Source organism: Lolium rigidum, chromosome 6 (genome assembly GCF_022539505.1).
Source record: "Lolium rigidum isolate FL_2022 chromosome 6, APGP_CSIRO_Lrig_0.1, whole genome shotgun sequence".
Classification (NCBI taxonomy): Eukaryota; Viridiplantae; Streptophyta; class Magnoliopsida; order Poales; family Poaceae; genus Lolium; species Lolium rigidum.
The window spans coordinates 29,256,652-29,267,572 of NC_061513.1; the positions used below are offsets into that span (position 1 = coordinate 29,256,652).

Below are 10,921 nucleotides of genomic sequence, written 5' to 3' on the forward strand. Positions count from 1 at the left end.
GATTACACGAACCCTCAATGCCGGAGTTAACAAGCTCCACAATAATGCTCATGTTTAAGTAACCTTTAGTGTAAGATAGATCAACGCTACTAAACCAAGTACTAGCATAGCATGCACACTCGTCACCTTCATGCATATGTAGGAGGAATAGATCACATCAATATTATCATAGCAATAGTTAACTTCATAATCTACAAGAGATCATAATCATAGCATAAACCAAGTACTAACACGGTGCACGCACTCGTCACCTTTGCACACATGCAGGAGGAATAAAACTACTTTAATAACACATCACTAGAGTAGCACATAGATAAATTGTGATACAACATGCTGCAATCTTAAAGAGATATAAATAAGCACCTCACTATGCCATTCAATGAGTAAGTATTCTGTGAAATCTAGCCTAAGAGACCCACACGGTGCACACACTCGTCACCTTTACACACGTGGGACGAGGAGTCTCCGGAGATCACATAAGTAAAACTCACTTGACTAGCATAATGACATCTAGATTACAAGCATCATCATATGAATCTCAATCATGTAGGGCAGCTCATGAGATTATTGTATTGAAACACATAGAAGAGAGATGAACCACATAGCTACCGGTACAGCCCCGAGCCTCGATGGAGAACTACTCCCTCCTCATGGGAGCAGCAGCGGTGATGAAGATGGCGGTGGGGATGGCAGCGGTGTCGATGGAGAAGCCTTCCGGGGGCACTTCCCCGCTCCGGCAGGGTGCCGGAACGAGATCCTGTCCCCCGATCTTGGCTTCGCGATGGCGGCGGCTCTGGCAGGTTTCTGTGGGTTTCGTCAATTGTTATCGGGTTTTCTGATCCAGGGGCTTTTTATAGGCGGAGAGGCGGCGCAGGAAGGTCGAAGGGGGTCCACACCCTAGGGGGGCGCGCCCCCCCTTGGCCGCGCCGGGGTAGGGTTTGGTGGCCCTGCCTCCCTTCTCTGGCGGTTCTCGTGTGTTCTGGATGCTTCCGGGTAAAATAGGAACCCGGGCGTTGATTTCGTCCGATTCCGAGAATATTTCGTTACTAGGATTTCTGAAACCAAAAACAGCGAGAAAACAGGAACCGGCACTTCGGCATCTTGTTAATAGGTTAGTTCCAGAAAATGCACGAATATGACATAAAGTGTGCATAAAACATGTAGATAACATCAATAATGTGGCATGGAACACAAGAAATTATCGATACGTTGGAGACGTATCAGCGTTGACCGATACCGCCTCTTCGGAGGAGGTGACGAGCCGGAAGCGCCAGCGTGAGGATGATGATGCGGGGCCATCATGGAAGTAGTTTTTTTCAAAGTTTTTATATGTCTTCTTTATATTTTTCCGATGTATTTATATGTAATTTGTGCTTGTCTACAAATTTCTTCTATCTATTAAATTAAAAACTTCCCCCAAATCACACGCGCGCCGTATCTCGGGAAGACGATGCGAGGAGGACGAAGATCGGCCTCTGTCGCCGACAAGTCGGGGCCACCAGACAATTCCCGCGCTTTCGTTTCGTCTGGAGTCCCCGAACGCTCCCCAGAGGACGGAGGATGACCTGGGCTCTCCGGATGGATGAAAGCCCAAATCCGGACGAAAACGAGGAACCGGGAGCGCTACTGGACCGTTTTCATCCATCCGAATGAAAAAAAAGGCATCCTGGAAATCTCATCGGGGAGACCGCGGGAGATGCTCTAATTCGTCTGAACTCGAAGGTCCGCCCGAGCTGGGTTGCTCCGTTTATCTAGTCCGCATCAGTCCATTTGTTTCTCTCACCCTCCTCAGAGCAGCGCTAGCACCGAACTGTAAATGGAGTTCAGTTCACCGAATCTTGTAATTTCAGTTCAAGAAACTCGTAAACAGAGCAGCCATCGAATCCTACACTGAACTTTTTAAAATTTCACTTTTATTGCACTTCCGGGAAAATCTAGAGAAAATTCAGTAAGATACACACATAGTTCAAGATCATAGTTCAATCGTCGCTAGGACCAGAGCGATCATAGTCGGCATACAGAGTAAAAGAAACTAGCGCGCATCTACCTGCGGCGGCTAGCTAACTACGGTGGCTATCTTTAGGGTGGAAACTCAAGATCTTTAATCAGGTGACGGCGGTGCTGGTGCACTGTTTTCTTCTTGAATGCGTCGCTTTTGGAGAGTCTGAATTTTAGATCCTATATTGATGGTGGATGTATTGTTGTTGCTATGGCTAGGATACTGTAACGGTACTTTTATTTCTTAGTTTTTTTTTTCTCCTTTTTAGTTGTGTGTATCCATACTGCCATTAGGGTATTGCGTTGGCTCAGAGGCGGGGTGTAATTGATATCTTTTGATACTAATATATATTCCATTAATCGAAAAACTACGACAGCGACATCGATGATTCATTCGATGACGATGACGTCCGCCGCGCGCTCCTCCGCCTTCTAGCGCTGCTGCACCGCCTCCTCCTCCGCCTTCTGGCGCTCGATGAGGCGGAGGGCCTCCTCCAACTCGACGTCTCGACGGCGACCTCGTGGAGGCGGGTCCGCTCGGAGCATCGCTTGATCCGCGCGCGCCTCGGCCTCGTCAGAGGCGACGAAGTCACCGTCGTCGTCTTCTTCGGATTCCTCGGAGCTGAGCGCCGAGGAGAGGGAGGGCGGTGGAGAGGGATTACGGCGGCTGTTGCTGCTCCCCGCACATGAGGAGGGGGTGCCGCCGTATGCGTACGGCGTGAGGGAGGGAGGCACCGACGCTCCCCAGTTGGTCCAGCGCCGCGCCGCTCTCTTCTTGCTGCCCACCGAGCGACTTGCTCGGAGCTCAGCGCTGGTCATGAGGCGCTGGTCGCGGGCACCGAAGCGCGGCAGGGAGAGCGGTGGGATGGGCTCCATGTCACCGCGGCGGAGCGATTCTCGTCGATGGTGGTGGTGTGGATTAGGTGCTGGCGGTATAGTATTTGGGCGCTGGAGGTTCGTCAGCGGCGGCGGATTTGGCGAGGGAGTGCGACGGAGTAGATAGGATTTCTGCTTGGGTCCAGCGAGCCGAGCGGCATATGTACGTCCGAAGCGGGCTTTTCTCAGGCCACTGAACTACGTTTATGGTCGGGCACCACTTTACGGGTGTCGCACGAAGCGTAAAACCAAGCGTGGCCCCGTATGTCACCGGAGTTGCTAGAGCGTAAAACCGAGCGTGACACCACTTTTAATTGTGAGCCTATTTACGGTAGCGGCTAGAGCTGCTCTGAGCATTTAAGCGCAGCGAGCTCGTTTCTTTCTCGCCATCTCTAGCATCTAGGACGGGGAGACATGTGAGCCCCTCCACATGCATGTGGTCTTCAGCTCGGGAAAAGACCTTTTCTTCCTTTTCTAATTTCTACTTTTTAGGTCGCCTAGGAAACTAGTTTAGCTGCCATCATCCACTCCTCCCTCGGTGCAGGCTTTACAATGATAAGACGCCCTTGCTAAATACATAAGTAACAGGACCAGTTAACCACGATACAGTTTATTATGGACCAATCTCTCGTGTCACATGGATTAGTCTGTCTTCTCATGACTCTCCATGCGCGTATCTACATATCTTTCTCTGTTGTTCCGTCTCTGGTATAGTCTTTTCCTATCACGTCATTCTGCATCTCTTCATGCATCGCTTCGTTGTCGCCTGGCCATTGTTAACCTATCTTATCTACCAAGAAGGAACCTTCCTTTTCTTTTCTTTGTCAACCATGAACCATATTCATTCCTAGGCGATTAGTTTTGTTCGCTTGTGTTTTGCTTTACCCCCATTGTTTTCCTTTGGATATTGCTTGTGTTAGGGGATTGGGGCACCGCTGCAACACAAAGTAGAAGCACGAAGTCTAAATTGAGATTTACTTTCATAATTTAGCTCCCAAAATATATGTCTTTCCCTCTCTCGCACTCATGTCCCCGGGCTCTAGATTGTGAATGAGGTAACAAAAACAAGTACCACCCCACTTGATGCTCGCCTCCTCGCCAGACAATACGCCGATGCTCATAATTAAATATACCAATTGATTTACACTTTATTAGTTGTCTCCCAACTCACAAGTACCAAGTTCTGTCTTTGGAAGCAAGCATCGCGAACAGATTAATGGCATTCTCTTTAGCTGGTTGATGCATGCTCAAGGCAGGGGGACAGGATTATTTGCGGATGGAGAAAGGAACAATATAAAGTTATGCGATCCATATTACATATATACGAGGAGTTGGAGAGACTACCTGAGAAAGGAGGCGATTCATGCATGTGTAATCAACAGTTACTAATTTACTACCAGTGGTAGCATTGCCCACGTAGGAGAGCTGCCTATAGTAAATAACACTTGCCAATGTCAGAATACACATGCAAACTACTATTTTTAGCTAGTCAGTCTACTGAGTATTGATACTGACAGTTTGACCCTCACCTTTTGGAGAGTTAGTTACTTCTGATGTTTCCTAAGATGATCCTAATGGCACCTAACAGAGAGTAGATTTTTCTAGGGCAGCCTCGAACAGTCTCCACAGACATTCTTCCTGGCATTTTTCTGACTGGATTCTCAAGCTCAATTTCTCAAAACCAGATCAACCACTGGGTGATCTAAATCATAAAATTCCTGACAGCGGCCATCAGATGCATCTGAGGGTGCTACATTGGAAACGGATAAATCTATGTACGGTGGCACTCACCTGACAGCAGCCATGATGCTCATCGCAGGCTAATTGGTCCCTGATCTGAGCAAAGGCAACGCGAAAACTTCGCTTCTTTCCACGACGTGCTTTTCCCCTGCGTCGCCCACTCCTTTTCGCTCTCCTTTTGGCTCGGCCCTGGCTATATGCTAGCACTTTGAATCATTTTCCCTGCTCTAGCACCAGATAACACTGGTCTTTATTAGGAGGATCATGTGGGCTAGCTGCGGTGCATGGGAGTGGGGTGCCACTGGCCATGATCCTGGGATTATTTTCTCTAGTGCTACCAATCTCGCAGCCTTCCCTCAAACTGTTGGAGCCTCCATCATCTACCCCCACGCTCATTTCTATATGAGAGCTGTGGCAGCCTTTCCCTCTTTTTGTTGCTCTAAACATTTCCTTGGGTTTTCTCTTCTCGCGAGTCGCGCCACATTGCCACCACCACTACCGGATCTGCTTAGGAGATCTCACTTTTGATTCAGTGGCAGGCCTCCCTTTAAGTAGAGGCTGCAGGCAGGGTAGCTCTCATTCTTGTAGGTTCCCCCGCTCCTGGAACTCCGCGATCAACACACCGAGCCTCCATAACCCTATCAGCAAAGACAGAGCAAGGCACCGAAGGTATATAGATACCTCTCTTTTGCCTGCAACTGCAATGTACATGGTTCTGAATCAGTTGCTTGCATAGTGTTTCTTCAGTCCTCCTGTTATTTGTCCTCCTTTTGGCACCAGCTTTCTTGGTTGAGCACAAGGAATAGAACTATACAAGTGGTACCAGTTCCTCTTGCATTGTTTTCCAGCTTTCTTGCTTGAACTGCAGTGGCTTCTCCAGTAAACGAGGGCCATGTCTTTGCAGGGGTTGCGAAAGGGGACCAAAAAAGCAGGCAGATATGAGCGAATCCTGGCAGAGGTCGAGGCCATGGCCAAGGGACGCCGCGATGACGCCGTCCGAGCCGGCTGCAGCCGCGGACGCGAGGACCGGCGAGGCGTCGACACTGAGGGACTTCGGCACGTCGATGGACGCCATCTCGTTCGGGTTCGCGGCCACGGCCATCCTCATCTCCATCTTCCTTCTCATGGCCATCTTCGAGCACCTCATTAAGCCCCAGGCCTTCCCGGCGCCGGGTAGCTCACCGGGCCGCCGTAGGCGCAACCACCGCTCGCCCGGCAAACTCCACGGCCCGCCCATGGTAAGATCCTCATCTCATCATCTGGCTAGTACCTGACAACTAACATCTCCTGAATTTGACACGGAATGCGTGCGTTGTACGTGTTGCTTCTTGCTTGATGAGATACTGAGCGGTTGGCTTTGCCATGTTTCAGGTAGAGACGGTGATGCAGACAGTGGACCTGTCGGTGCTGATGCCGGGGCAGCGGTACCCGACGTACCTGGCGCAGCCGGCGCCGCTGCCGCTGCCGCCGTCGTGTCCAAGGGAGGGGGTGCATTGGCCGCCGCACGACCACCACGGCTCCTACATGCCACCCTGAGAAGTCGACATTCCATCTGAGGAGCACATCTTGTAGAACATGTTGTACAGTGGAAAGATTGTAAAACGGAAATGCTAAACCTACGGACGGATTGCTACGGAAAGAGACTTACGGGATGACTTGCAAGTTGCAAGTTGTAAAATGTAGCAGAATGAGCGAGTGAGCGGAGCGTACCATCCTGCACTGAGTGTTAAATCTCGCGTGTAATTCCGGCCCAACCGGTCGACCGCTGTTCCTTGAGGCCTGCGTGTGGTGTTGCATTCGCAAAGTCGTACCCTACAATTGGGCCTTGAATTGCGGACTACATACCCATCCATTCATTGAAAAAAAACTCGCTTTGGAGCACGGGCCATAGGTAGCCCAGAATTTTTGAAAATTCGAAAACTTGTTTCAAAGCATCAAAAAAAAATACATGCCTGTAGTAATGTACAAAAAAGGGGTACACATTTTAAATGCGAATTAACTTGTATTCTGTGCTGAGAAAAAATATCAAATCTGACAAATTTTGCACTCTTTCACCACACTCAGATTTGCACTTTGGTCTTTTTTTATGTGCCTAAAATATAAGGTATTTTACATTAAGAAATTATGAATTAGTACAATATATATAGCATTCATATGTACGGGTTTTTTTCAAATTATTTATAACTTTCAAATTTTAATATTATTTGGACAACAGGTCGATGTTCTTGTAGCATCTCGTAACCCAACTGCTTGCATCTAGTAGTTATTCTATGGCTCTATGTTCAGAGTTCAGGGTTCTCATGGAGGATTTATATGCTCTACGTACAGAGACATGTTAGAATAGTTTTGAGCATAAATGTTACCTCTTCTACCATCCATTGGATTAAACAGATCTTTCAAGTGCCACAGATTGACAACAACTTCATTCACCTTGGCCACTTGCATCTTACCTGTTAAGGATAGAGCTGCCACCTACAACTTATTGTTAGACAAGTTTAAATCCAAACTTAGTACATACAAATCAACAAGCTCTCTCATGTCGCAAGACTTGAACTAATCAAAAAAAAAAATTACTCGTATGTCCCTACCTATTACATGTCCAATATTTTCTTCACCAAAAAATTCATTGCTAAACTAACAACTATCATCTGGAACTTTCGGCGGACTGGTGTTAGAGAGGAAACAAATTGAAGAGGCCTCTGTTTAAGGGCTTCAAAGAACATTTGTAAGAACCTCATGAGTGCAAAATTTTGGATTGATATTTCTTAGGAGAGCTATGTCAATATGAGTTCGAGTAGGCAAGTACTCTCTTCATATTAGAAAACTATGTGCTAGATGTGTCATCGAAGAAGTACATGTGCATTCTCTACAACAACTTTGTTTAGTGCATCTTGGTTTATCCGTTCAAAAAAGCTTGGAGCTAGTTGCAACTGAGTCACACAATCATTATGAACTTGTTAAGCATGAATCGCTCTCACCCTTATGTGCCAAATATTTGACTTCTATGTTGTGTATTTGGAAATCTCAAAATGATCACCTATTGGTAGGAAACCAGGAACGTCGTACCAGGTACATCATATGGCACAAGTGATCATAAGTAACGTGGAGATGGTAGATGGCATCAGCATTCCCTCTTTGTAGGATCATAAGTATCCCCATGTGTCTTCCTTGCAGATATGGGATGGTGCTCGCCGGCGACCTGACATCAGTGGCGGAAGCAGAAATGTGAAATTTTGCTTGTTGAGGGGGGCCGGTTGAAGAAAAAATTTCAAAATCTGCACTGTTCATAATTTTTTAGCAAGAAATCAATGGTGTTAGGGGGGCCAGGCCCCTGCTGGTCCCCCTGTCTCCGCCACTGCCTGACATCATCCTTCCAAATCATGGCACGAGAGGGAGAAGGAACATGCTGATCCCATCGACCAAGATCTTCTCCAACGCGACCTCGAAGAGGAAGATGTGTCTACGCCTTTCTTCAGTTGCTCTAATTCACCTTATCGAACAATGCTTGTCCTCTCTTTTCTAGGATGCAATTTCCAATTATTGAACCTTGTAATTCATGTTGTAAATTGCGTGTGGGGTGAATAATTTTTTGCGACGCCTTGCCATGTTATTAGGGCATCTCCAGTTTCAACCAGATCGTCGTCCCGCTGCTGGAGGAAGTGGACAGGCTGAGGAAGCTGGAGCAGCTCGATGCCACTCAGTCCGAATAAGCTGAAATCGTTGTGCCACACCAGCCCACGGCGCGGCACTTTACAGTGCAACGCTGAGCGCAAGGACCCCACACCTGCGACGCCCTCGACACTGGCGTGGCTAAGAAGGGTTAGTTTTTGAAATTGTTTCACATAAGTTTAATTTTCGAATTTATTTCATTTTAAGGTTATTTTTGTCGATTTTGGCCAGTATTGTTCACCCAGATACGTACGCCTGAAATCAGTGCTGATAAGACAGCGCTAGGTTGGTGACACATCATGTCAAGGCTCCATGCGCGTCCGGGTTTTGCTGGAGCCCGAGTCGTCAAACCCCGGGGCCCGGCGTCTCCTGACGTGCTGGTCAAATTGGACGCTCCTGCGGGGCCCCAACCCCAATGACTGAACGGCTAATGATTTCGCCCCAAACCCAACACCGCGACAAGGCCAGAGCGGCTCATCTCAGAGCACACCACGCGCTCCATTCTCACTCCACTGCCGCTGCTGACGAGCACCGCGCACGCGCCGGCACCGCCCACCGCCCACTCCACAACCGCGCACGGCTACAAATTCAGAAGAACCTGAAAACCTCCACGCCAACGACCCCACCATTTCTGCATACCAGCACACGCTACCACCTGCAGTGTAGAGTCGTAGAGATGAGCGGCTACAGCAACCTCGTCTCGTCCCCTCCGGCGCCCAGCGTCGAGCTTCCGGTCCCGGCCCCGACCGGCACGGCGGCGGAGGAAGGCAAGTGGGAGGGGGTGGCGGTCGGGGCGGCGACCATGGTCAGGAACCTCTCCTCCGCCTCCCAGAGGTTCGCGGCCGTGGAGCGGAGCAAGTCCACCAACGGCCACCGCGGCGGCGGCGGCTTCCAGGCCGCGGTAAGGCGGGCCTTCTCCATGAGGCGGCAGCCGGCGTCCAGCCTCTCGGACGGGTACTGGAGGATCCACGACGGCCTGGACGACTGCGACGACGACGAGGCCGAGGCGCTCGAGGAGGTGGTCGTCGTCGACGGGCAGAAGAAGGGGGCGGAGCCTGCACAAGAGCAGGGAGAACCGGCGAGCCACAAGGAGATCGACGAGCGGACGGCGAAGAAGAAGAAGAGGGGCACTGGCATCTTCAAGGCCTGCAAGAAGCTTCTTGGATTCAAGCGTGTTTAGTTTACAGCTTTGTTACACCATCTTCTATCATCGAGAGATGAATGCATGTTCAGAGATGTCTTTCCTGCGCGACTCGGTTCAGACTTCAGAGATTCATCCTCGTTCTTGCTCTGCTCTCCCTTTTGGATCTTGGTTTTGTCTTCTTGTTCATCGATCCGAGTAAACAAGAGGCTGGTTCCGTTGACTTGAACATGGGCGCTGTGGTGTTGCTGCGTTTGCGCGTCACGTGAGCTAGATCTTGATGACTTCGACTGGACTTCGGGGGCATGTGGGCCGGCGGGTCGTGCATCATGCATTGATTCATGGCACACGGTCAAACGAAGAGCACCGTGGCCGGCCTGCGCCACATATTTGTGGCCATGGATGCGACACGAACTTCGTGAGATCGATCTTCCATTCGTCTTAAAGTGCTGTCGATATATGAGGAAGAAAAAATGGGAATATGTTACGGACACTAGACTTGCAGCTCAAAAGGCTTCGTCAGTCAATGTTGTGCTATGTTTGCGTCCGCCTCTTACCTGAAAAAATGGCAATGATATCCTTTGTTTGAAATTCACATGAGTACTTTTTTGTGCAAGCAACATGGACTCTAGATAAAGTGTAGATTTTGGAGCATTTCTTAACTTAGTTAACCATACTCTTGGAACTTGTGTTTGCAGTCCATCGTTTAGACTATTTTTTCCCGAAAAGGCATGAATCAATCCTTGCAAGATTTTCTTTACAAAAAGAAAATTACACACATATCCTTGGTAAATCAACGTCGTCTTGTTCCTGCACTCCCTGGCATATCATGAACGAAGCTCAATGTTGTCTCTAGACCTCCAAACCACGCCAGAGCCAAGAAAACATTCTTAACACAACAATAAGGAACTCGCTAGTAGGAGCCAAAAGAAGCTGGCGTAAATGATTTAAGGAAAATATAGTCATCCCAAAGAAAAATGCGACAAAGAGGGATGGAAGACCGGCCCATATCCAGACATACAAGACTAGGGAGACCTAAACTTAGTAGCTCCGTGAAAAAACGAAGCTTGGTCGTTCCCCTTCCCCCGCTACAGTAGGGAGGGGCGATTTTCTGAAACCTCACCGGAGATCCACCTCGCTCGCCGTCGGGTCGCCGATTCCTCCTCCTCCGGCGGCCGCCCCGGCGGCGGGAGGCTGGGGAATCGTCGATCCACGGCTTGTACATAGTGTAGGGTACTCTAGGTGGCCTGCCGGCGGCGTTGAGAAGGAGGTGGTGTGGTCGGCGTGGCGTTTTGAGGCGGAGCTCGTCCTCTTCGACGGTGGTGCTCTTCGGAGCTCCGCGGTGGAGCTCTCGTCTTCCCGGAGCTTGCGGATCCGCGGATCCGTGGAGCTTCTCAAGCCCTCTCCGGCGCCGGCGTGGCGGTTGGGCCGGTTCGTGCCGGTTTTGGAGAAGGAGGTGGAGCGGAGTCTCGCGATGGAGATGGAGGGCCGCGGTGT

At 49.5% G+C, this 10,921-nt stretch overlaps 2 protein-coding genes across 2 annotated transcripts; both read left to right on the top strand.

The window, feature by feature from the left end:
* Nucleotides 1–5,552: 5,552 nt before the first annotated feature.
* LOC124659307 lies at nucleotides 5,553–6,345 on the top strand. Its single transcript, XM_047197223.1, has 2 exons — nucleotides 5,553–5,852; nucleotides 5,986–6,345. The coding sequence occupies exons 1-2, from the start codon at nucleotides 5,553–5,555 to the stop codon at nucleotides 6,148–6,150; spliced, it is 465 nt and encodes a 154-aa protein (XP_047053179.1). The 3' UTR covers nucleotides 6,151–6,345.
* Nucleotides 6,346–8,698: 2,353 nt separating this feature from the next.
* LOC124662361 lies at nucleotides 8,699–9,483 on the top strand. Its single transcript, XM_047200208.1, has one exon. It carries the CDS (start codon nucleotides 8,699–8,701, stop codon nucleotides 9,461–9,463), a length of 765 nt encoding a protein of 254 aa, XP_047056164.1. The 3' UTR covers nucleotides 9,464–9,483.
* The last annotated feature ends 1,438 nt before the right edge of the window (nucleotides 9,484–10,921 follow it).

Bases quoted from the DNA above. Each gene is read 5' to 3' on its own strand.
- LOC124659307 (XM_047197223.1), top strand. From the start codon at position 5,553: ATGAGCGAATCCTGGCAGAGGTCGAGGCCATGGCCAAGGGACGCCGCG. The intron at 5,853-5,985 runs GTAAGATCCTCA...GCCATGTTTCAG, and splicing joins AACTCCACGGCCCGCCCATG to GTAGAGACGGTGATGCAGAC.
- LOC124662361 (XM_047200208.1), top strand. From the start codon at position 8,699: ATGACTGAACGGCTAATGATTTCGCCCCAAACCCAACACCGCGACAAG.